This window comes from Osmerus mordax, chromosome 17 (genome assembly GCF_038355195.1).
Source record: "Osmerus mordax isolate fOsmMor3 chromosome 17, fOsmMor3.pri, whole genome shotgun sequence".
NCBI classification, from domain to species: Eukaryota; Metazoa; Chordata; class Actinopteri; order Osmeriformes; family Osmeridae; genus Osmerus; species Osmerus mordax.
Genome location: NC_090066.1, coordinates 15,177,557 through 15,202,537, shown reverse-complemented (window position 1 = coordinate 15,202,537; position 24,981 = coordinate 15,177,557). Strand labels below are relative to the sequence as shown.

Here is a 24,981-nt window from a genome sequence, read left to right as displayed (position 1 = left end):
ATGTTCAGTTCCCACTTGAGGTCCTGGGAGAGGATAGTGCCCAGGAAGCGGAAGGACTCCACAGTGTTGACTGGGGAGTCACACAGGGTGATGGGGGTGAGTGGGGCTGTGTTCCTCCTGAAGTCCACAACCATCTCCACTGTCTTAAGAGCATTGAGCTCTAAGTTGTTCTGGCTGCACCAGGTCACCAGGTTGGCCGCTTCCCACCTATAATCAGACTCGTCTCCACCAGAGATGAGCCCAATAAGGGTGGTGTCGTCCGCTAAGATTGATACATGGACCATATAAAAAGATTTTTGAAGATATTTTATTGAAATCAGTGTGAACAGATGCGTCTCTCTACAACTCAAGCGGTCATGTCGTCCTAACTGAATACACAGCTATGACGATAATAACCATATAGGCCAACAAAGTTTGACAGTGAGACCACAAAAAAAGGCTTTTAACATCAGTGGACCAGAAGTAGTAGTGTGCAGTATTGAAGCATGTCAAGCCTACTTCCTTTTATAAGTGTACTTCTTATTACGCGGGGGGTATCTGGAGCTGCCTGCGCCATTCTTTCAATCAAGACACCCGCCCTTCTCTGACTCTGATTGGCCGTGAACCTGAAAAAAAAAAGATCAAACCAACAATGGCAGCGAGTAGGCTATTACCCAATCTGGGGACGACTCTTCACATAATTCGGGTGGGATGATTTGCATATTTCTCAAGAAGTGCACAGAGTCGTCGGGTTTAAGGAAAGTTGTATTGTTTATTTTTGCCGCAAGGAACTCGGTCAAGAGTTGTCTAACTCTTCATAGTAAAAAGTAGTCTTTTTATACATGTTCTGAACAAGTTCAATTTACATGAGGTGAAATCTGTTTCCCATATATGGAGTGAGAAGCTTTTCACCTTTGAAAGTCACCTGTCAGTCTTCTTAGTCAAAGTTTGTAATAACAACTGTAAAGAACGTCTGGCGCATTTCGCCTCTGCACACTGTGGAAGAAATTGGGATTTCCTGTGTGCTTACATTATTCACTAATCAATAGAACTAGTCATTGGATACTAGTTAGTACGTTCTCATGTAAGCTTGCTATTAATAAGAGTATATTGTGTCTATGTGTCAGGGTTAATAGATGTTCGGGGTCAGGAGAAAGTACTGGCTAAACGTTCCTTGTCATGACTACAAGGAGAGCTTTAACTATGAACTCTCTAGTCTGAGAGTTTTCATGTGTTGGGAGCAGTGAATCTCTTTCTCTGAGACTGTTGTAACGTTATTACTGCCTGACTGTCACAATCTATGTTTACATTCTTGTGCCCTATAAAAGATGGTCCTCCGGCTTTCAGAGCTGAGAGAGACATGATTGAGACCTAAGCCTGGTGTCGTGTTGTCATTTTATTGTCAGGGGTCTGGTTTTCTCTCCCAATCTGCAGATTGATACGGTTTGCGTGCTATCGTTTTTGCAACGGGTTTAGAGATTTGCAGTGTTTTTGGTTTGCGTGCTTTCGTTTTTGCAACGCGTTTATGTATTTGCAGCGCGTTTATGTATTTGGTTGTGTTGTATTTGCAGCGCGTTTGCTGAATGCTGCGCATGTGTTGTCAAATTCATGATGTTTTCTTAATTTGCATGAGTTTTCTTTATTTGCAGCGCGTGTGCACATGTCTGCCACAGTAGATTGATCATTTATTAAAAGCCACGACTCAACTGAACTTAATCACTCTGTTTATGAAGACACGGACAAAACACTTTCTTCATCAACACCGAAATATGGTGCACAGAATTTCCCTTTCTACATAAAATTATTTAAAATATCGTCCACAACAGCATTATTTTCAGCTTGCACAAATATTTCTAACACCACCTCCCGACTGACCTTGGTATCTGTTATCTAGATTTTTTTCTCGATTCCAAATAGAGCCAGTATTTCTCCTTTTCCCAAAAAATCCAAAACACTATATTGTAAAGGATGGATATTGATGGAATGAAATTGTATTGACGATTAAAGAACATGGCATGTTACTACTGCTGCCCTCAGAATGTCTACCATGAGATCTAGTCCTATTAGAACAGGAAGCCAGTATTTCTTGCTGCTCCAAGAACAACTCCCTTTAAGAGTGTGCTCCTAATCTCAGCTCGTTACCTGTATAAGACACCTGGGACCCAGAAATCCTTCTGATTGAGAGGGGGTCAAATACTTATTTAACTCATTAAGTGAAATGTTGACATGCGTTTTTCTGGATTTTGTTTTTGTTATTCTGTCTCTCACTGTTCAAATAAACCTACCATTAAAATTAAAGACTGATCATTTCTTTGTCAGTGGGCAAACGTACAAAATCAGCAGGGGATCAAACCAAAAATTCCCTCACTGTATTTGCAATACCGTCTCATCTCATTGGATAGTGCACTTCACATCAAGCAATAAACCAAACTATGATGTTATGGTAAATGGACAACTGTTGAGAAATACATTATACGGGTTCTGTATTTAAATTGCACTCAATATAGCTTGCTTGACCCAGAGATAAATACAGCAACACACTTCTAAGTGAAGATAAATCGATAGCTTTCTGCCCCAGTATCCTTTTTGACTGTCCAGTACACTCTGTACAGTCTCGATATACTGTATACAAATTAAAGTTTGTGGTCCTACATAATTCGGCAGCACAACTACACGGTTTTCAATCCCAACTATTGTGTGCACTGTAAATCTGCGCTACCAGAAAATTTTGGTAGCTAGACAATTTAACACTGATCTCTGAAATTACTTTGATCCAACAAAATGTGTCACACAACAGGTTTGTGCTAGGGAGTATCCTGGTAACATATGCAAGTGGCTGTGTGATCCAGACTGGGACCAATGACTTGCAAAACATGTAGCCCATGCAGATTTCCTAATAAACACTTTATGTAACAGTAGCACATCAATTGAACAGAAATTGAAAAACTTGCCACAAAACAGAAAAAAATATTCAATTTTTATTTTATTTAAAAACTATAAACAGTCACCAAAGTAAATAAAGCCAATCTCTAACAGATTGTTATGTCTATGTATATCGCACATCCTACTGACACCGCAGAAATGAGGATGGGTGGGTTTCCCCGCTCGGATGCTAACACAACAGGCAGTCATAAATGTTACACATTACATCGTAGAGAGGACAGTCTGAGGACGTGAGCCGGAATGTGACATGGTATTAAGAATGAAAAAATAGTACAATAAAACTCCACACTATATTAAGATAGAAAAAAGTAGTGAAGAAAATATTATACCTGCACATAAAGAAAAGAACACAGGAGAAAACCTGTATAAAACTCCATGTATTTAAACCAATTTACAAATACAAAAAAATTTGGTACGCGCACTGTGCTCGTACATGACAAACGTTTACAGTGGATACATGTTAGGTTTTGTGTGTCTGTGTGTGTGTGTGTGTATGTGTGTGTAAGGATACCTTCAATATTTCTTTTACAAAATGAACAGATATATTATTCCATACTCTTTCAGCCAGCAAAATGAGTTCTACAAGGTATTTTTATACAAAAAAAGTCACAGTTCCACAAAAAACTGCTTTACCCTTCCATACACTTTACAGCATCAGTACCTTTGCAGAAGTATTTACAGGTTTTAAGTACATTCATTCACTGCTGAGTATAGAATCACATTAGATACAAGTAACCAGGGATCATAAAAAAGCAAACAAAGAAAAACCATACTGTTAAATTCTACCAAAGTAATGCATCTATTACTCCACAGAGCAAGTTCTCCAGTGGCTGTATCGGCTTGAAAGAGGATTTTCTTTATATATATTCACAAATATTTACACAATTCTTTTCATTAATTGTAAGGGTATTCATTTCAATAATAAATAAGTGAAAATATATCGACTCAAGTAAGAAAAACCAAGCTACCAAGTTCTAAACAAAAACAACAGCGCCAGTCACCTGCTGATGCTCCTCCAAGATGTGACCCATCTCCTTCTCTCACCCAACTCCCCATAAACCCATATCTTTCTGCCAACTCACACCAATTCCTTGCAAACAGTCCCAGGTTTACAAAAAATGTGCTCGTATTTAGTTTTTTTTGTCGTCCCTCATGGCAGCTGTCTATAAAGCTCCCCCTTTTGGGAGGCTGGTGGAAGACCCCATGGCAGTTTGTTGTGTGGAGTGGGGCAGAATAGGATTCGCGCACACAAGGTGGGTGTTAGGGAGGGGTAGCAGAGCGGTTTAGTTCCAGTAGACAGCTGCTGCCCTATCGTGTGCTCATTTTGCGGTGAGCATTTTCCCTCTTCTCTGATGATGGGTTGAGGAGTTGTCCCTTTAGCCTCAAGCCTGCAGCGAGCGCGTCAGTTCGTAAAGGCATTTGGCGAGCGTGGTGGATACCTCCATGTTACTGAGTGCCAGCACAGAGAGGTGATTCTCATGCCTCTTTACTAACCTGGAAGGCCAAATGAAGGAAAGTGGACATGGATCAAAACAAACTTGTCTCTCGATATTTAAGGCATGACATCACAAGCGGAAAAAACATCCAGGTTTAGGCCATTACTTTTCTTTGAATTAAGAATAAAATATTAAAACATTGTTTAATTGTAGATTAATCATACATTTGCTGTTTCAACTGTATCATTACAGATGCAATTGAGAATTAACAATTAGCAAATTTGTCATTTTCTTAACTCATGCAATAATAAACGATCTGAATCCCTTCATCACCATCGTCAGTCATTCTCTAACCTTTAGTTTTGATGTATCTGCTATTTGACAATCCTGCACGCACGTCTTGGACATATAACCATTTATTTGCACAATTTACACATGTTTAACTACTTTTCACTTTGTAACTATGCTTTGCTTGGCCAAAGGGCACCGGAAGTAGCACTTAGCAGTACATTACTTCAAGAGACACCAGCATATTGTTTTTGAGATCTCGCTGCATCACTGTGTGATGTTGCCCTTGTTTTTTCTGAACTGTACTATGTAATAGTTGTTGAGATGTTATCGCTACACTGTGGTTGACACATCGTACCTGGTAGTTTTAGGTAAATACAGATCGTTTCTCGACTGACCACCGAAATGGTAATAGAACTACGCACTTCTGATCCTTTCTGATGGACTTCCTGCAGGCGCTATTTGTATGTCACATTAAAACGCATCTTCTAAGTGAATAAAATGTAATTTGCTGTGAAATCATAGCCGTTTGAAACATTTGTGAAATTAGTTTGAGTTCTGTTAAAATTAATAATAAACTTCTGATCACTCCTTCATCCAATTCTCTGAGTCTCTCCCTCATACTCTTCCTACCTCCCCACGTAACTTTCCGCCGCAACCTCCGCTCCCTATCCCCCTCCCATTTCTCCACCATTGTAACATCCTCCCTCCCTCCCATTAACGAGTTTATGTGCCACCCCCCTGACACTGCCACCAACACCCTGTTATCCACACTAACTGAATCACTCGACACTCTCTGTCCCCTGTCAACCAGGCCTACGTGATCTTCTCCCTCCTGCCCGGGGCTCACGGATGTGATTCGTGAAGAACGGCCATCCTTCGGGCAGCTGATAGGAGATGGCGCAAGTCCAAAGACGGTCAGGACCTCGATAAGTATCACTCCCTCCTCAAATCCTTCTCTGCCTCAAACCCTCACAAACCTTTCTCTACCTTCTCCACCCTTCTTAACCCACCCTCCCCCTCCACCCTGACAGCAGACGACTTCTCCTCCTTCTTTGAGAAAAAAGTTGCTGACATTAGCAGTCGGTTCCCTGAACCCACCTTTCCTACCCAATCACCCTCTATGACTGACCCAACTAAATGTCTAAACTCTTTCTCTCCCCTGTCCGAGGCAGAGATCTCTGACCTCATTCTCTCTCTTCGCCCCACCTCCTGTCCCCTTGATCCAGTCCCCTCCCCTCTCTTTCAAACCATCTCTCCCTCCATCATAACTTTTCTTCTCCATGTCCTTAACTCTTCTCTTACTTCTGGCACTTTCCCCTCTGCCTTCAAACAGGCCAGTTAGCCCTCTACTCAAAAAACCCTCCCTTAACCCAGCCGTCCTCCAGAACTACAGACCAGTATCACTGCTACCCTTCTTTTCTAAAACAATTGAACGCGCTGTATCTAACCAACTGTCAAACTTCCTCTCTCAGAACAACCTGCTTGACCCCAACCAATCGGGCTTCAAGACTGGCCACTCCACAGAAACTGCCCTCCTGTCAGTCACCACTGCCCTCCAGTCTGCCAGAGCGGCTTCGAGGTCATCCGTCATCATTCTGCTGGACATTTCTGCAGCGTTTGATACGGTTAACCATCAAATCCTGCTGGCCAGACTTTCTGAGATGGGCATCACTGGCACTGCACTTCAGTGGATCTCATCCTACCTGTCGGGAAGATCCTACCAGGTCTCCTGGGGAGGTAAAGTGTCAGGCCCCTGCCAGCTTTCCACTGGTGTCCCACAGGGCTCCGTCCTTGGACCCCTCCTCTTCTCCCTCTACACCACCTCGCTTGGACCAATCATCACCTCCCATGGCTTCTCCTACCACTGCTATGCTGACGACACGCAGCTGTACCTGTTGTTCCCCCCGACTGATCCGGGGATCTCAGCTAGGATCTAGGCCTTTCTCACAGACATCTCCGCCTGGATGACTGAGCACCACCTCCAGCTGAACCTCGCTAAAACAGAACTCATCATCCCGGCCAAACCCTCCATCTCCCACGATCTCTCAATCACCCTGGGATCGGCTACGATGACCCCTTCATCCTCTGCCAGGAACCTCGGGGTGACCATGGATGACAAGCTCTCCCTCACAGCCCACATTGCTGCGGTCTCCCGGTCGTGTAGATTCACCCTCTACAACATCCGGAAGATCAGGAGATACCTGTCTGAGCATTCCACCCAGCTGCTAGTCCAAGCACTTGTCCTCTCAAAGTTGGACTACTGCAACTCGCTGCTCGCCGGTCTCCCAGCATGCGCAACCCGCCCTATCCAGAGGATTCAGAACACGGCGGCCCGTCTGGTCTTCAATCTACCCAGACGCTCCCATGTTACCGACCTGGTACTGACCTTTCGAGCAATAAATGGGACTGCACCCAACTACATCAAGTCTCTCCTCCAGCCTTACACACTGACTGTCTCCCCACCTTCAAGAAAAGGCTCAAGACGCACTTGTTCCGGGAGTACAACGGCACTTAGGAATGCTTGGCTGGACCTGATGTTAGTTTCCTCCAGGATCACAATGACTCGTATTGAGAGACTTGTTGCTCTTGTTGGTTAGTTGTAACGGTTTCAAATTCTTGTAATCACTGTGAAATATTTTACTGTTGATTGTTTTTTCTACAGGTACACTCTTGCGGGGAGTTTCATGTTGTTCAATTGTAACTTGTTTAACTGCATGCTCTTATGGTTCTTCCCTTTGGCACTTATTTGGTTTTCCAAAATGTATGCTTCATGTTTTGGCTGCTCGCAATGTTTGGGGCTATCTCGTTGTTATGATCAGTGACCTATGCTCTTTTGTAAAACTCTCTCTTGGAAGTCGCTTTGGATAAAACCGTCTGCTAAATGAATGCATGTAAATGTAAACTGTATTTACTCGACTTTGTGGAACGATAGTGTACGCATACTTTCCATGGCTCTTGTGAGACTTGTGAGCACCAATAACTTAACTAGACATCAACAGTATAGCAAAGATTTGAATAGCAACTTTGAGAGTGTCAACTTACTTCCGACCGCAATCTGAATACTTTGCGATGTTCTTTAGAGTTAAGGCAGCAGTTAGTCTTATGTGTTTTGTCATTGGTCCCTCTTTTTCATCCTAAGAAAAGAAAAAAACATAGTTCATATTCACAAGAAATATTCCCAAGAACAATTAATGACCAATCTGTAAGAACTATGACAACAAAACAATTGATAGATTTGGCAAGGTCTGTCACCCATCTCTTGGCATTTACAGTGTCTTCAATACAGTGCTCTTAATTACTCTGGGACAGTGGGGAATATTTAGTGGATTAAAAGACAGCCAGTCCCCAAGTCTCTGAGATAGCACATCAGCATCTAACCATTGCTACTGTGCTTGGAGGTACAGTAGGTATGAATCACTATGTCAGAAGCTTCCCCTGACTTACTTTCCCCTATATATTCACAGGAAATTTTGTTTGATGTGAATACTCCATACTATGGAGTACAACACCGTACAAGTGTATACCAATTGATTGAACAATACATTTAATATTTAGACTGACAATGGTACCTGAATAAACTTGACTCTGGTTCAGTGAATTTTATACAATTACTATTAACTATCATAGCTTATTTAAAAAAACACATAAAAAACTATGTAACGGGATGTAATTTTGAAGGTAATTACAATGCTGTGAACTACTATTATCCATGTAGGCTGTACATGAGAGCGCTTTTATGATAAAATCTTTATGAAAAGAGTACAACTTACAGTGAAGTCTCTGAACACCAGGTTTCTAGAACCCCTGCGCAGGGCCATAAGAGCTGCACTCGGATGATTGACTATAGCTTTCTGAGCTCGCGGTGTTGGAGTGCTGCATGCTACTGACTGAGGCCTGCACAGCAACACAACACGTCCACAAAATCATGTTAGACAGTGAATAAAGTACATTAAATGATCAATAAGACACTGCAATTATTGCAGCTAAATATTTAAGAACCAGTGAGAAGCATTCAGATGAATACATTCAAAGGTGTTTTATTATTTGGATCTAGAATATAAATATTGGCAACATTATTATACAACTACAATAAGTGCACATAATTACTATGCAAGTACAATGGGTTACTACAATGTTGTAGCAACAATGTTGGTTTTGCATAGCATAAGTGGATTTGGTAAAAGAGCAGTGTATAGTTTTGTTCCCAAAAGAGTGTTAATATAACATTAATCTATACATGTTGAACAACATCAGCCCTTTAGCAAGCTTTTTAATTTGTGAACCCTTCTTAGATATAAATACACGTGGCATGGTAAGTTGATGATCAAGATCTCATGAAGACATCTTGGCTTGTATATGATTGAATGTGTTAGAAGACCAGTCAAAAGCTGTGGAAGAACAAAAACATAGTAACCAAAAATACTTATAAACAGGTATATATAAATAAATAAAAAAGGAAAATAGAAGCCTTATCCTCCATGGTCATCTTCTCCTCACAAGAGAGGTGCCATCTCTGGAGGGATAATGATTTGATGATCAGTGTTTCCCTCTAGGATTTTTTTCAGCAGCAGGGGGTTAAGTGCAGGAGGAGGGGGGGAGACGAGACGACGACGACACACACTTACTTTTTAACATATTTATTGACTATATCTATTGAATGTATCTGTATTTAGAACCAACGTTTGCAGCTTGACAGAGCACTTCGATTTTTCAAAAAAGAGCTCCAAGGCTCTATCATACGGAAACTCCTCCAGAGGTGGCCCGTTGATGGTCAGTAGTACTAATACTCTAGTACTCCTGCCTATCTACTTTCTAATAATGTTACATTTGAGAATGCGTAACGTCAGGAAATTCTCCCACGTCAAATATTTTATCACAAAACCAGTACGAACATTAAAATATTGTAGCCACCAGTAACATTACATAACTAGAAGGCGTTTCCTTAAAAACTTTGCGGCATAGTGCCCCTCCCTAGCTACGGTACAAGTACTGTAGCCTGAATTCAGGTAACATTACCTCAGTAAAAAAATGCGATCAGGAATATATACATGGTTGACAATTAGACTGGCTATATTTTACCTGTATTATTTTATGATTCATTGACTGCTAACGTCACTGTTAGAGCTATATATGAACATCAATAGGTAACGTTTATTTAAACTGTAAAATGTATGTACCTTTTTTCTTGTTCTCGGGTAGCTACTTAACTTAATCCGATCATCTAGGCTAGTTGTGACTTAATCCTACAGTAGTACTCTAAAAATCCTCAAATTTGTAGAGCTTGACTATAGTAACCATCTGAGGAGAAAACTGTATTCGCGCTGCTGTTAATTTGGTTGCCATGACTTCGCGAGTGAAGATCCAGATCCAGTTGCTCATCCTCAAAGTGGAGAGTGTAAGTGGGGACGCAAATGACCGTTCATTTGAGTTCCGTGGAGCGGACAGCTTCAAAGTAATTGCAACTTTATGAATAAAAGTTTTTATCTCTGAAGCAGTGGCACACCGCTACAGAATGCATATAGCGGAAACACTGATTCTTTGTCTTTTGTGTAAGTGCTTGTACTTTCTTTGATCCTTTTCTATTTTGTTCAAATAAATGCACAAAAATGTACAAGTACATACTTGGAAGTTGTCTGATTGATGCCCTGTTTCTGTTCCTCCATTTTCATTGCTGCTAACAAGGCATCCCGAGAACAGTGCTTATCCTACAGGTGGATTGAGGTGAAACATTAAGCAGCATTATGCAGATGCACAAGACAAGACAAAACATCCGCCCCCCTCCCCCCCAATTTAAAAAAGGGCAAGAAAAGAAGAAAAATTATCTGTCATTGAAAGTTGAAATTAGGTAATTGCCCACACCCTTTATATGAAAAACAGACAACTAATAGGACCATTTTCAACTTCAAATTTAACTTTTTCTTTCGACAATTTATTTGGCCATGCTCGTTAAATTCTTACAGTATGTTAATATGTTTTGCATGTCTCCACTAAAATGCTAATTGAACTGAGTCTATATTTCTTAACAACCCATAAATGGGTGGGAGTTTGGACTTGCCTGCAAGTGGGTTATGAAAGACAGTCTCTGCCGTGGAAAGGGTTCACATCCTTCCCATAGGCACTGGCCACCATACATGTCCTTACCGCCATGCTGGGTAGCTGCATGGTAGAAAACTTGTGATGGAGTCTCAAACCACCTGGAGGGAGAATAAAACGCACACACGTTTAGCGATGATTATACAATGTGTCAAGGGACTGAACAAAAGCCATGATTGCTATGCAAGACAATGTGAAACATGCACTGTATGTCAGGTTTGTATGTTTATGTTTCTTTTCCACTGTATGACCAGCATTAAACTCACCGTTTACATGATTGCCACAGACACTTGAAGTTTTGTCCTGATTTTCTGATCTGCTCTGAGGGACCTGGTGATGCATGTCGTGGCAATATAGAAGAGTTCAATCTGGGGCTGCCTGTCTGATCAGTCTGCTGTATAGCAGGGGGTGAAGATGGCGTCATGCCAGGCTAAGGGAAAACATGTAAGCATTAGAAGACCAAGTTATACAAATACACTGTTAAAGATAAAAGCTACATGTATTTAGATTTATTTCTGAGTAGAGACTTTGCATAGACTTCTGACAAGAATACTGGGCTCATACTGCTTTACAACAAATATAGTACTCACCATGGTGCTGGCTGCCTGTGGGGGAGAGCAGTTTCTCTGATGTGTGGCGCTCTCTAATGCTACTTTGGCTACTGTGCTTGGGTCTGCTCCAGCAGGCACAGCCACCATGGTGGAGCTGCTTCCGGCATTGTTAGGGTCACTGATGGTAATAATACGTACCCCCACCTTGCTGGGGATACCTGAGGTTGTATTGTCCCGGTCATCATCCTCTGCCGGCCTCTTAGGTGCCCGTCCTTCACCACTGCCTCCATTAGCCGGCACAGTCCGTAGCCCAGCAGGATTATGAGAGTTGACAGTGATGTTGGTAGGTGCAGCATTGGGAACCAGCTGTTGCCTTAGCGTGGGCACAGCAGCAGAGTTGAGCCCCAATGGCCCATTGGACAGTTCAACTGAACTTTTGTTGCACACCATTTGGGGCCCATTGGCCAGGCGTTCTACTGGCTCAGCTTTGGCAGTGTCCTGCTGGGGAGGTGGGGGCTGCTGGACAGTATCCTGCAGCTTCTGGGGAGAGGGCACCTCCCCGTTTCCGAAGTGTTTGGAAGCGATGTGATTTGGAATGATTCTGTTAAAGTGGGTTCCAGCATTAGAGGCATCCCCCCGATCAAGGTCACAAACCCCATTGACAAGAGTCTTTTTGGGGTCAGTATGTCCCTCCTGCAAGTCCTGCTGCCTCCCATTGGTGGGGAAGACCTCGCTAGCTGGCCCGTTAACCACCCCCTGGCTGTTCCCTGAGTAGTACGGAGGTAAACTAGAATCTACACACTTCCTTCCATTTAGCAGCTTGGTCCCTGCCAGGTCCCCGTTGCTCGTTTTTCCAGCTGGAGCTCCCCCTTCTGCCAGTGATGAATTCTCCATCACTTCAATTTTGCGCTCATGGATGTGCAGCCCTGTGGCGTCTTTGGCCTCCTCCTCTTTCTGGCATATGATCTTGTCACCCCTGAGGGGTGGTGGTGGTCCCCCTGTTACACTCCCCGTTTGGTGCGGTAGAAGCATGCCGGGAGTGACAGCACCCTGGCTGACCGTGGCGGCTGCCGCAGAGGTGGTGAAGCTCGTGTTGGGCACCACAGTAAAAGTGACCTGGCCCCCAGGTGCTGGGGCCTGGATGATTGTGGCTGAGCTGCTGGTAGAGAGGAGTTGTCCTGGTAGAAGCTGGACTGTCTGGAGGGCACCCTGGGCCTGGATCGAGCCAGGCACCAATTGAACATTGAGCTGCTGAGGTTGCTGGTACAGCACCTGGGGACTTGATGCTCGAGTGTTGGTGGGAGGGGGTACTTGCGGTGCGGGGAGAATAAGCTTCCCTCCCGGTGTGGAGGGCCCTCGCTTTGGAAGCAGTAACTGTTTGATCAAACTGGACTCAGTGGAGGTAGGCTGGGCAGGAGGTGGCTGAGGAGACAGAGGAAGGGGTTGAGGGTGTATCTGCTGCTGCTGATGTTTAACTGATGACATCTGGCTGACAGGAAGATGACTCTGGACCTGGGCGATGGGTGTGGGAGGAGGGCAGGATGAGGGGTTGGAACTAGTTCCGGGCTGCCCTGCTAGCTGGATAGTCTGGGCACCAGGCATTACAGAGGGATTGCCAAGCACGATCTGGTGGATGGCTGGGTTGTATGTTGGGCTGTGTTGCGCATTGGGGTTAATGATGACAACACTGGACTGCTGGGGCTGGCCAGGAGTGGCTGTTGTAGACATGGATCCGCCATCCTGTGATGGAGCTGGTTTGGGGGCTATATTTTGAAAAGTGACCCGGGAACCCTGGGTATTGGGTACACCTGCAATGGTAAACACCTGACCTCCTCCCATCTGGAAGTTCTGTAGCGTCGAAGAGGGAACTGACACACCTGGGCCATAGTGAGGAGTTGCTGAGTGTCCAGTTGTGTCCTGCTGAAGTCCTGATTGAACTGTCAGGGGAGGTGTATGAGGTGCAGGTGGGCGCTGGGCCATGGGAGGACATGAGCCCTGCACCCTCGCTGAGAGGATGTGGCCCTGTGGTACTTGCTGAATCAGCGTCACCGGGGTACCAGGAGGGAGGACGGGGCCGGATTGGTGGCCTAAATGCGGCTGCTGCGGTTGTGGAGAGGGGAAGTGGTTTTGAATGACAGGTGAAGACGGGATAGAACTTTGCATCATTGCTGATTTAAGGATATCCCTAGAGTGGGCCTGCTGCTGGACCATGATGAGAGAGTTGTGATGTAGCTGCTGCTGAGGGAGCCTGGGAACAGTTGTCTGAGCCATGTGTGGTACTTCTGGAGTGGGAGAGGCCACCTGTGGAGAAGCCCCACTGGCATTAAGGCTGGGGATAGGGGGCTGTGCAAACTGGAGTCCAGGAGGTAAGCCTAATTCAAAGAAAGAAAGAGATACAATAAAACATTCGATTTCAGTTTCAACTCTCACAACATACTTAATGATACATTGACAGCATTTACCCATATCCTAAGAATGCAGTAATAAAGGTCTGTCTTTCTGAAGCTTATTTGTAAAAGCATGTAGACATGATCAAAGTCACCTTGTTTGAAAGCCTGATGCTTTGCAAAAACATACCCCATTAACACGTGCATAGTTTTCAGTTTAAGTAAAACCTACAACAGTGCACATGTACCAGGGTTTTTCCTGCCTAGAGAATTAAGCCCGCCTCCGTCAAAGTTTGTGCTGCCTCCAGCTCTCTACAAAACTCAGACGGGTGAAAACAGTATTTTCTAACAAGCGTTGCTATTGGTGGATTTATTTTATTTATAACTACAATTGCGGCATTACGCCGATGTGGTGGAGCTGTATCGTAATAAGCACAGTACACTGGGAAAAGCGCTGCCAAAACTACCAGAGGAAAAGAATAGCGTATTTTTTTCTCCTAGAATGTTTCAGGTGCCGCCCTGATATTTCATGGTTGTTCATACAGGTGAATATTGTGTCTTCTGCATCCAAGTTGGTCTGATTTCATAACAAGGTTTCCTAAATTAACATTACATCCCATCAGTGTAATTTTTGAGAGAGTTTTGCTTTGTTTAGCTAGCGGCATAAATTGAAAAACAGTCAGTTGATTGAGAGATGCTCACAAGTTTCTTTAACATCTTCTGATCATATATATATAATATTTATACACTCAAAAAACGATTGAGAATACTATCACATTTCATGTACAGTATGTATAAGAATACACAGTATGTAAAAAAATTATACAAATAAAAGGTTAATAAACTTGTGCGCAACAGATATTTGTTAAAGACATTGTTGCAAGGTGGCCTACGATGGACCAGGAGGCCTTGGACTACAAGGAGTTCATGAAGAGGTTTTATAAAATAAAAATAGAGGCTGAAATGTTTTGCTTCTGAACAGCGTAGGGGAAAACAATGTCATGTTCAACTATCCTGTAACAGAGCCACATATTGCAGGTTATGAAATGTGTAAACTAAAGTTTATTTATATTAAATAAAATACGCTTCAACTTGGCAATTGTCATGTTATCATAATTATTAGAACAAATAATTTCTACTTGTAAAGTGTTTGCTTGAGCCAGTTGAAGGCATGGTACACATGTATGTGTTCACATAATCAGAATGTTACCACCTAATTTTAAATCAGAAAACCCCTCTGTTTTAGAGGGTTAAACTGCATGTATTCCAATATTCTTGTAATCCCAACTACATTGCTTGTGGTTGGGATGTCTCGATCTGATCTCCAAGATCGGGGTCAAGGCATTTTTAACTTTTGCTTTTGTATTTGTTAGATAGGTTGCTGCAAGCATTGTTTAAACTGAAATACCCTGACATCTACAGAAAATGTATTTAAGAAAAACTACACCCAGGAAATTTAAGGACAAGTTGTTAACCATCTGTCTAACTTTGTAAAGAAATGCAATGGAATGAAAGAATAGTTTTAATGAGCATAAACTTAAGCCCAGCACGCATCACACAGACATCTACATGTACAAAAACATGTATGATTTTGTTGGGTTTCTGCTCATGTTGGTGTGGAGGGTAATAAGAAAGCAGATGAGATTGCAAAGACAGCATTGAAATTAAATTATGATGAAAGATGATACTTCATTGAGGCATCTCTTATTTTAGGTAAATCAGTATGCAGGACTACTCGTTTCATCATACATCAGAAATATACAGTACAATGCAGAACCATAGGAAAAATGTATTAAACGGAACGCTAAAGGAATTTGGATTGACTGTTTAATCCATGTTCAGTGGTGGAAAACGTGATGTATGGTATTTTGGTATTCTCTGTGACAACTACTTATCTGTGGCTTTTGAACGTCACTTTCAACATTTTAATATGGTTTCGTTTTTTATGTATTCATTAATCTACACTCAATTAATGGCCAAGTGCAAATGAATGAAAAATCTTGGGATTAAATCTTTCATCCCAAGTGTTAGAATCAGAATTCGGTTTATTCGCCATGTATGTTATACAAACACGGAATTTACTGTGGCAGGGAGGTGCAAAACACTAAACATATACAGATCTTAAATTAAGTAAAAGTACAAAAGTTTAACTATTTCTAATAACTAAACAATCTAAGAATACAACAATTTAAATATAAAATAAAATATATATAAAAATAAGAATAAGAATGAGCAGCGTGAGTGGTCAACATAGTGCAATCGGATACTGAGGTAAGGTGGCTTATGCATACTGTAATTGCCATTAGATGGACTTATAATAGTTAAATAAGTGAATGAATGTCAATGGGAGTCCTTGGCCTTGTTGAAGAGGCCAGTATCAGATGGAAAGAAACTGTTCTTATGGCATGAGGTTTTGGTCCTGATGGACCGCAGCCTTCTGCCAGAGGGGAGTAGCTGGAACAGGGAGTGACCAGGGTGGAAGGGTAGGCCACAATCTTCCTCGCACGCCTCAGAGTCCTCGAGGTGTGCAGGTATAATATATGCTGGGGCAGGGACATATAGTTAGTTGGACTTTGTGAACCCAAACTCTTTTGTGGGTAGGAAAACGTAAACAACCCCAGAGCTCTGTACTTGTTGATTTCCAACTGCTGCATTAAAGCTGATATTATCGGACCTCTGCGACTCCAGACCACTCTTTCTAGAACACAGACTTGTGTCATTGAATACCATCATTACATATTGGAATAGACAACTAAATTAAATCCTTCAGGGGCCAAGCAGCGAAGCTGCAAAGCAACCTTAAGTGTTTCTATCTTTCCTTATTATTAGGGTTCCTCCGTTAGGAGAGAGACTATTGTTATTGTTAGTATCACGGTTGTTCCAAGGGAGTCAATGGCAGTGTATCATCATCAGAGCCACCCTCACTCAAATCATCACTGGAATTTTTATTTTCAAAACTGTTTGTCCGGTACAGCCAATCAAAATCGGCAGCAAAGCAACCAAACAGAAAGTTGGGTCATATCTCAGCAAATCTTTGAGATATCAACATCAATCTTGGTATGTCACGAGGAAGACACAACAACATGTTACCATGTACAAAGGCAACTTAACATCTCCAAATATGATTGAAATAAAGGAAATCTGATTTATCGCTAATGTTAAAATAATGCTTTAAGCATCCGACGGTCAAGAACTGATACTCTGATTCTATCACAAGTTCATATGAAGACTCTTGACAATTTTTAGTACACAAATCTGAGAAAGGTTGAATGCAAGACGAAAAGTAGACTTATTGTGCATATTTGAAATATGCATGCTTGGCTAATTGGGTGTGCTCACGCCTTTGGCGAGCACAATCTTTGTTCTTTCACATATATATTATTTATTATGATTATTTTTGCCCCCCTAAGGATCCCTCAATATTTGGACTACATACACAACGTTGGTGTCAAAATGTTCGTCTTGGTCACGATTGCGTTGCTTCTGTTGGGATTTACGTTCCGTTGCACGTTTATGTTTGAATTAACCTGTTTTTCGTCCGGGCCCGCCCGCGGAACCGAAAACACTGCCCCCTACTCCCCCATGTTACTACGCACTAAATGTTAATAAATATATTTTTTAGACTACTACACATGTTATACATCATTGGAAAGCTACGATTCTTGTGCTTGTAGATATGTAAACCATTTCAAGATCGAGTCACAACAACAAGTCTAGTCAACGTCTTTGTCCAGTCACCACTTTGGTGTTGTTTACAAAGCCAAACGTCTCTACTTACCCTCAAAGGTTCCGTGTCGTCCAGGTATGCAAACAACACATCAAAACTTGATCTGCGTACATTCCCAAGGGTTCAAAGTATCTAACCATGTAAAGTAATTCGTCCAAATACAATGTTTTACGTTCATGAATAGCCATTATCCTTTGTTTCATTATGCAAGTTAGCCGACGGAAGAAACAACTTGTTCACATAAAAGTGTTCTTTTCTCCGGTTAGCAACGGAGTATTTACGATATGAAGGCATCAAAATGTCCGTTGAACCCTCCCCCTTTGATTGACACCTTGTTTGACCCAATAGGAGCTTCCATGCCCCGTTGACAGCCCTCTAAAGCCAACTAGGTCTGTGCGTCCTGCCCCCCCCCCCGGCCCCCCCCCCCCACACTCGTTCTAAACTAATTTCTCGAACTGGCTTCGACTGGCTCTGAAATTAGCTCGTTAGCCTTGTAGCTGACAGCTAGCTGAAAATGCCAATACCTCATTTGTATGTGTCTGTGGAGCCGTCAAAATAAAAGTCGATTGCGCAATATGGTTGACAGAATCAGTGTTCTTTGTGCGCCAATCCTGGGAATCAGATAAAGCACTCCAATGTGTTCATGCTTCAGTTTTTGTGTTTCAGTAATACTAATTAGGGATTTACCTATTATATATGATAGTTCTAAGTACCACCTTTCATTAGAGATAACAATTATGAAAAATAATACCTTTTATCCTAAGTATTTGACCTTGGTTACAAAGGGTCATTTTGGAGTCTCCAAAAGGCCCTTTTAGAAAACACCTGGATGTACTCTTATAAAAACATGTGTCAAATATGAATATATTGTGGTATTATGTTTGACTTTTGATTTGAATTGGATAAGGCTTCAACCTGTGGTCCAATTTACTCTTCCAGCTAATACCTACCACATCTAGGCCTCTTCAGGCCTCTGTTTTCAAAACAAAATCTAGGCGGAAATAGAAACTTTCACTTTCCTTGTGTTCAAGCTTCTATTACTCAACACCAGTAGGACTGACAGGGGTCCTGACAACAGGGGAAAGAACTTCAGAGTGTCAGCTTTCAAAAGAGATCATTTACATGCATGTACTCCAAATGGTTCAAGAACAGCTTTCAATTTACTTTGGGTATGCTGGTTAGGCGTTTTCAGGCAAATTTAACAGGATTATGAAAAGGTTTTTGTGGCAAAAAGTGCCTTGTGCCAACGAAGGGAACTCAGTGCTAGCCTACGTCACAACATCAGCACACATCAGCAACGATGCATGGATACAACTTGCATAGATGTGCTGTTGCACAGCGAGTATCGTGTCGTGGTGTACTAGCAGCACATGTACATTTAAGCAAATCAAGACTTGCATGTACAGTAAGTAATGTCACATTAAATAATGTATTTAAACTCAAGCTTGTGTGGTGCGTTACACCACACAAGCTTGTCACGGTTAATTTGTGAAGAATTAAAAAAAAAAACTTAAAAATCAGCCATTGCTCCAAATGTCTTGAAATGTTGTCTGTATCATGTCAATTTTTGAAAAGTTTGCAATGTTGAGAAGGAACCCACCATTACTGCCTGCAATTATATATAGTAAGATTCCTCCGTCAGGAGGAAACCTGTTGTTATTGTTAGTTTTATATTATTAGGATTCCTCCGTAAAATTATCAAAGGATTGGACTCCTACAATTTTAGTTTTTAGATTTGAAACCGTTTGTACTGTACAGCCAATCAAAGTTGGCAGTGAAGCCTCCAAAATGGAAGCAAGGTCCTTTCTCAGCAGACCTTTGCTGCATTGACCCCATCCTTGGTACATGGACTTGGGACCCCGTTCTAAAGATTTCCCAAAAGGTTTGTGCAATTTGACCTCTAGGCGGCAGTGCAAAAAACAAAGATTAGGCAAGAAAATGTAATCTAGTCTGCTTCTTGTAAACCATTGAAGTCTACAAGTATTTCATGCTTTGGTTTTAAAAAAAAGTTTATAATGAGTTATCGTCCATACAGTAGTCCTGAAGAGTAAGTTTTCAAGTATACCTCCTATATTAGTTAATATATGCTATGTATTGTCCAAATATAAATACATTTGCCTGTAATTTGAAATTGTCAATAATCGGTTATTGGCTGTGCCTCCTAATAAGAGTAAAAAATCCAATATCGGTCAACCTTCAATAGTTAGTACATAGTATGAATTCTGAGATTACTTATTAAGCATTATCAAGCGAAGACTGTAGTAATCAAACCAAGTATGAGTCATATTTAATTCCTACCCGAGGGGGGCTGTTCGACAGGGCCCTCATGTCGATGTCCCAGTGGTGGTGCATTATTGGGTTGCTGCTGGTAATACAACTGGATGGGCAGTGGGATTGCCCGCCGCCTCACCCCCATGACCAGTATATGGACCGGTGAGTTTGGCTTAGGGTCATCTTGCCTCTTTACTGTGTGGTTTGGGAAGATGGTCCTAGGATGTCAATTTAAGGGAGAATTAAAAGTGTGATGAAAACATTGGTACAATTTATCTTAATCCAGTCAAACACAAAAACTGTTCATAATCAAAACAAATACAGATTTTAGAATGCACTACTGAAGCTTAGACTGTAGGCATTAAAGCCAGAAAGGAAGTACAACAAAGGGATGCGATATCCAACAATGCCATTTGTAGCATAACAAATATTTTATGAGGGTATTGACATTATTCTAAACAAACTTACCGTAGACATTTGAGGAAGCTAGAAGAAGTCAGGATGCCACCACGTCCCATCTTACTACAGATGGCCAAGTACTCAGAGTATATGTCTGATCGAGACACAGAGCTGTCTGGGTTGGCCTCAAAGTGTGCATTCATCCTGTCCAAAAACAGAAGCAAAAGTAAAAGACACTAGCAAACTAGAGAGGGTACAGTTTCTGGGGAAATTGTAGGGTATGCTTGCTTGCGTCGCTTCAGATGGGTCCGTTTATTAGGGTTCCTCCGACAGGAGGAAACCTATTATTTTTGTTAGTATTCTTATTCTTATTTTTCTTCTTCTTGCTCCCCAATATCTCAAAAAGTCCCTGGTCATAAATTTTGTAATTTGGCACATTGATACTACATCCAAGTGGGTACCCCCACACCAAATATGGGCCACATCGGACCATAGGGGGCGCCACAGGCCACGCCCAAAAGTCCAATTTTCAAAGTGATGGCATTTCCGCCCCATTGCTCCAATTCTTCTGAAACTTGGTGTGCATGCCTCATTTTTCATGAGGAACAAAAAAGCCTCAAGGACCCATAAGGTCCGCCATGATGGATTTTCCTGTACAGTGATAATTTTGGAAAACCTTAAAAATTCCTCTTCTCTTGAACCAGAGCTCTAATTGACTTGAAATTGTGTACAGATATGCATCATTGACGTATTTAAAAACGTTACTTAAGACAATTTATTAGTATTTTTTTTCCCTAGTGTTAGCTCTTATGTTAGGAACCTTGGGTTCATTATTGACTCGGACCTTGGGTTAGTCAAGCAGATTAACTCTGTGGTGAAAAATAGTTTCTATCAGTTACGGCTGAATTCCAAGGTTAAATCTGCATTGTCTTTTAAAGACCGTGAAACTGTCATCCATGCTTTTATCACCTCACGTTTAGATTATTGTAATTCCCTCTATGATGGTCTCCCCCGTCCTCAATTTCCCGTCTTCAGATGGTGCAGAATGCTGCTGCCAGAATTTTTTCGTCCACTAGAAAGTTTGACCACATTACCCCAGTCTTGGCCTCTTTACACTGGCTTCCTGTCCAGTTTGGAATACGTTTTAAAATGTTATTGTTTGTTTTTAAAGCTCTTAATGGACAGGCCCCTTCATGTATCTCGGACCTCTTAAAATTGCACGCACCCATTAGGTCACTGAGGTCTGCGGACAAGCAATTTTATACACTCCCCGATCACGCTGTATACGCACAGGTGATAGGGCCTTTGCAGTTGCTGGTCCTAAGATGTGGAATCAGCTTCCCCTGTCTATTAGGCAGGCTCCGTCTTTGTCTATTTTTAAATCCAGGCTTAAGACCCACCTTTATGTTCTGGCGTTTCCCACCACTTGAGTTGTGCTGTCGCTTGTTTTTCTGTTGTTGACTGTTTTGTATTTTGTTTTACTGTGTATTTTATAGTGTTTTTTTTTATGTATTTGGATTACTGTTTTTGTGCTTTTGTTTGGCACCTCGGTCAGCCTTGCAGTGTTGTGAGTGTGCTTTATAAATAAAATTTACTTACTTTACTTTTTTCAATTGAATCAAATACAAAATGGCTGAAATGGGTGTATTTATGTAAATGCCTCAATATGTTTGTTTCACTAAATCAAATGTATTTTCGAAGGATGGTTCAAACCTAATAGGCTTTAAGGTGACATGCCCCTGAAGTACCATGCAAAGTTTCACCTTGATTTGTCAAAATATGAATTACAGCTGTTTGAACTTGGACCAAATCTGACAATGCTCGCCATTGGAGAAACGGCTTTTTAAATTATCCAGTTACTGAATTTTAACATGTAATCCATGTCTGGGAATGGCTCAATTGGCTGAGATGTTGTGCTGGTAAGCAAAGGGTTGTAGGTTCAAAACCAGTCAGAGGCATAGTTTTTATTTTTTTTATTCTGACAAAACAGTTTCTAGTCTTCCGATCAATCCTCCAGTTGTAAAAACATAGCAATGCGTGTTTATTTGAGCCCATCACAACACTCCGATCATCTGTTTAGCGAGACTGTGTAAACCACTGCAAAACAAGCCAGGTTCACCACAGTAGCTAGCTACTTGTAGTCTACGCATGGTAGAGATAACTCTAATGGTTATCTCTAATGAAGTAAATTGATTGTTCAGGTGGATCCCTTGCCTGTTGCACAAATTCATTTCAGTAACCTAAGCCAGGACACATCCCCACTGATGCTTGGCATGATTTGAAATTCCCTTCCATGACAAGTTATGGCACTCCAAACAACCTTTTTAAAAAACTGAGTAAGTTATTCTTTACAGCAGCAACCCAGTCATCCTGTTTTTATAGGAAATGTACAAGCAGTTTCAACTTGGGCTGAATCTAACAACGCTTACCACAGGAGAAACAGCTTACTTTTTTATACAGTAACTGAACATGACAATATTCAAGACTGAGAATAGCTCAATGGGCTGGGATGGTGACCTGTAAAGTATAAGGTCGTAGGTTGGAATCCAGCCATAGTCTTTTGGCCTGTCATAATTTTGATTATCTGTTCAGTTCAATAGGATGACATCATTCTGAAGTACCACAAACAATTTCACCTTGGTATGTCAAAATATGATTGAATTAGAGCAGTTTCAACGTTAGCTGAATCTAACAACGCTTACCACAGGAGAAACAGCTTACTTTTTTATACAGTAACTTTTATACAGTAACTGAACATGAAGTAGTTTTGCTCTCTTGTTGTCCAACTCTCGATCTTCTACAGTGTACATGTTTATAATATTTTGCGGAGGAACCCGCATCGCTGCTTGCAGCTATATTTAACTAATTTTGACAACTGTTATTTCTGTATATTATAGATAAAAATGCGTAATTATTATTTATGCCAATTAAATAGATTCAAAAGCATACATTTGTTGCTGCTCATTTACAATTCAAAATACTAAAAGTGTAGAATGAAACGGTTGTCTTCTCATTTCCCCTGCAAGAGGGAATAGTGATAAGCTATAGCAGCCTCAGTTGAAAAGTTGGATCTAACAAAGATATTGGGCAATCCGGTGTAAAAATGGTCCTAACCTCTATGACTTAAACGTCCCTTAAGTTTTTCCCTTCTACTGATATTTTCAAGCATTTAGCCTACTCATATTGTATTCATTCATTAAGAACCCCCTTTGTAACAAGCTGAACCCCCTTTGAAACAAACTATTCTAACAATGTTTTCACCGGCAGTATTTCAGATGGAATCGCGAATCAAACAGTACCATCTGCTAACTGAAAATATGCAAAAACGTAAATAAGCTTGATATTTATTTAGGGGGAAATGACTAATTCAAAAGAAGTTTGTTGGAAGCGATCATTGTCAGTAACAATGCCAAATGCGACCATTTGGTCTAGAGTCCTGCGTGGAGAAGCTGACCCCGGTAAATTGTGCTACGAGCAAGCTAGCCTAGCTGCTGTTGCTAGCCAAACTTCACTGACGGGATTGTTTGAATGTGCCGGAAACGAAAAACATTTATTTTGACATGAAGTTTAGGCTGTGGCATTGAAGACAGTGACGCACTACACAAGCTTGAGTTTAAATACATTATTTAATGTAGGGTGACCAGATTTGAGTTTGTGAAAAGGAGGACACTGTCGCAGTGTGTGTGTGTGTGTGTGTCACCTTAAAGGAGACATGACATGCTGTTTTTGGATGCTTTTATATAGGCCTTAGTGGTCCCCTAATACTGTATCAGAAGTCTCTTTCCCGAAATTCAGCCTTGGTGCAGAATTACAGCCACTACTAGCAGTCCCACAAGGAGCTTTCCTCAAAACGCGCTGTTTTGGTGTCTGTAGCTTTAAATGCTAATGAGGAGCGGAGGGGCGGCACCATGCGCTAATGTTTACAATGGATGTATCGCAATGGCTGTAGCCCCGTTGCTGTAAGATGCCTCGAATTTGCCCATTCTCATCTGATAACCCTGGTTTGCAGAGGTACACACTCAGTCATTTCAATGAGGGGAAAGGCGGATATTGCGCGCGCCATAACACCAACAGCAGAACGGTTATCCAAATAACAAAGAAATGTACAACACTCACGTTACAGCATGTGTATTCACACACATACTTGATGCTATCTACCTTTCCATTAGCGACAGTAACTCAGCTGTTAGCTGCAGAGCTAATGTTACAGCCACATTCTAAGGGTAGCAAGCTAGGTAACCATATACAGTAAAGCTACAAAATGATATAGCGTTAGTTAACTTACTTGTCCGAGGTTAGTAGCTGGACAAAGGAGAGTTACTACTGATCCAGAATTTAATTTCAGCAAGGCCAGTTTTGTATTAGCTCAAGTTGAGGAAACAGTCGTGGCTGAAGTGTTTGGCACAGACATACAAAACAAATGCGCCTACAACAGAAGTTGTGTAGGCATTTCCAGAGAAAATAAGATAAGATAAGATACTGGGTCTTCAGAGGCTCGGATGAAACCTTTGTACATCCAAACTGAGCAAATGTAATGCTTCGTTCGTTTGCAAGCCATGCTGTCTCTTGAGGATAAAAACACTTGCACGGTCGTAGCTCAGTTTCTTATGGGCGGGCCAGATTCTCTGGGCGGGCAAAGCAGAGAGAGGGGAGGTAACCTTCCTCCTTGTGACGTAACAAAGAGAAGATTTTCAAACAGAGCAATTGAGCTTTCATTTTCTGAAAGGCGGAGAAGAACACCCAGAGCTTGGTTTACACCGATCGAAAATTCTAGCCACTGGGGGACCAAAGGCAGGCTAGGGGAACTCATATTAATGTTAAATAACCTCCTAAAGTGAAGTTTTAATGTCATGTCACCTTTAACAAAAGTGCAAATGTAAAACAAATCTTTTTTTGTGGTATTT

At 41.7% G+C, this 24,981-nt stretch overlaps 1 protein-coding gene across 2 annotated transcripts in view; it reads right to left on the bottom strand.

Moving 5' to 3' along the window:
• Positions 1-2,944: 2,944 nt before the first annotated feature.
• The window catches only part of arid2 (AT-rich interactive domain 2), a 70,855-nt gene continuing 48,818 nt past the window's right edge, over positions 2,945-24,981 (bottom strand). Inside the window, exons 13-21 of one of the 2 annotated variants that reach the window (XM_067254327.1) lie at positions 20,147-20,281; positions 19,706-19,896; positions 11,333-13,665; positions 11,009-11,172; positions 10,705-10,843; positions 10,272-10,354; positions 8,420-8,543; positions 7,692-7,783; positions 2,945-4,416 (exon numbers count right to left, since the gene is read on the bottom strand). In XM_067254327.1, coding sequence (XP_067110428.1) covers positions 4,305-4,416; positions 7,692-7,783; positions 8,420-8,543; positions 10,272-10,354; positions 10,705-10,843; positions 11,009-11,172; positions 11,333-13,665; positions 19,706-19,896; positions 20,147-20,281 — 3,373 coding nt within the window. In that variant the 3' untranslated portion in view covers positions 2,945-4,304. Of the gene's footprint in view, positions 4,417-7,691; positions 7,784-8,419; positions 9,199-10,271; positions 10,355-10,704; positions 10,844-11,008; positions 11,173-11,332; positions 13,666-19,705; positions 19,897-20,146; positions 20,282-24,981 lie in introns of those variants that run through there. The other variant, XR_010878808.1, reaches the window with a different exon arrangement.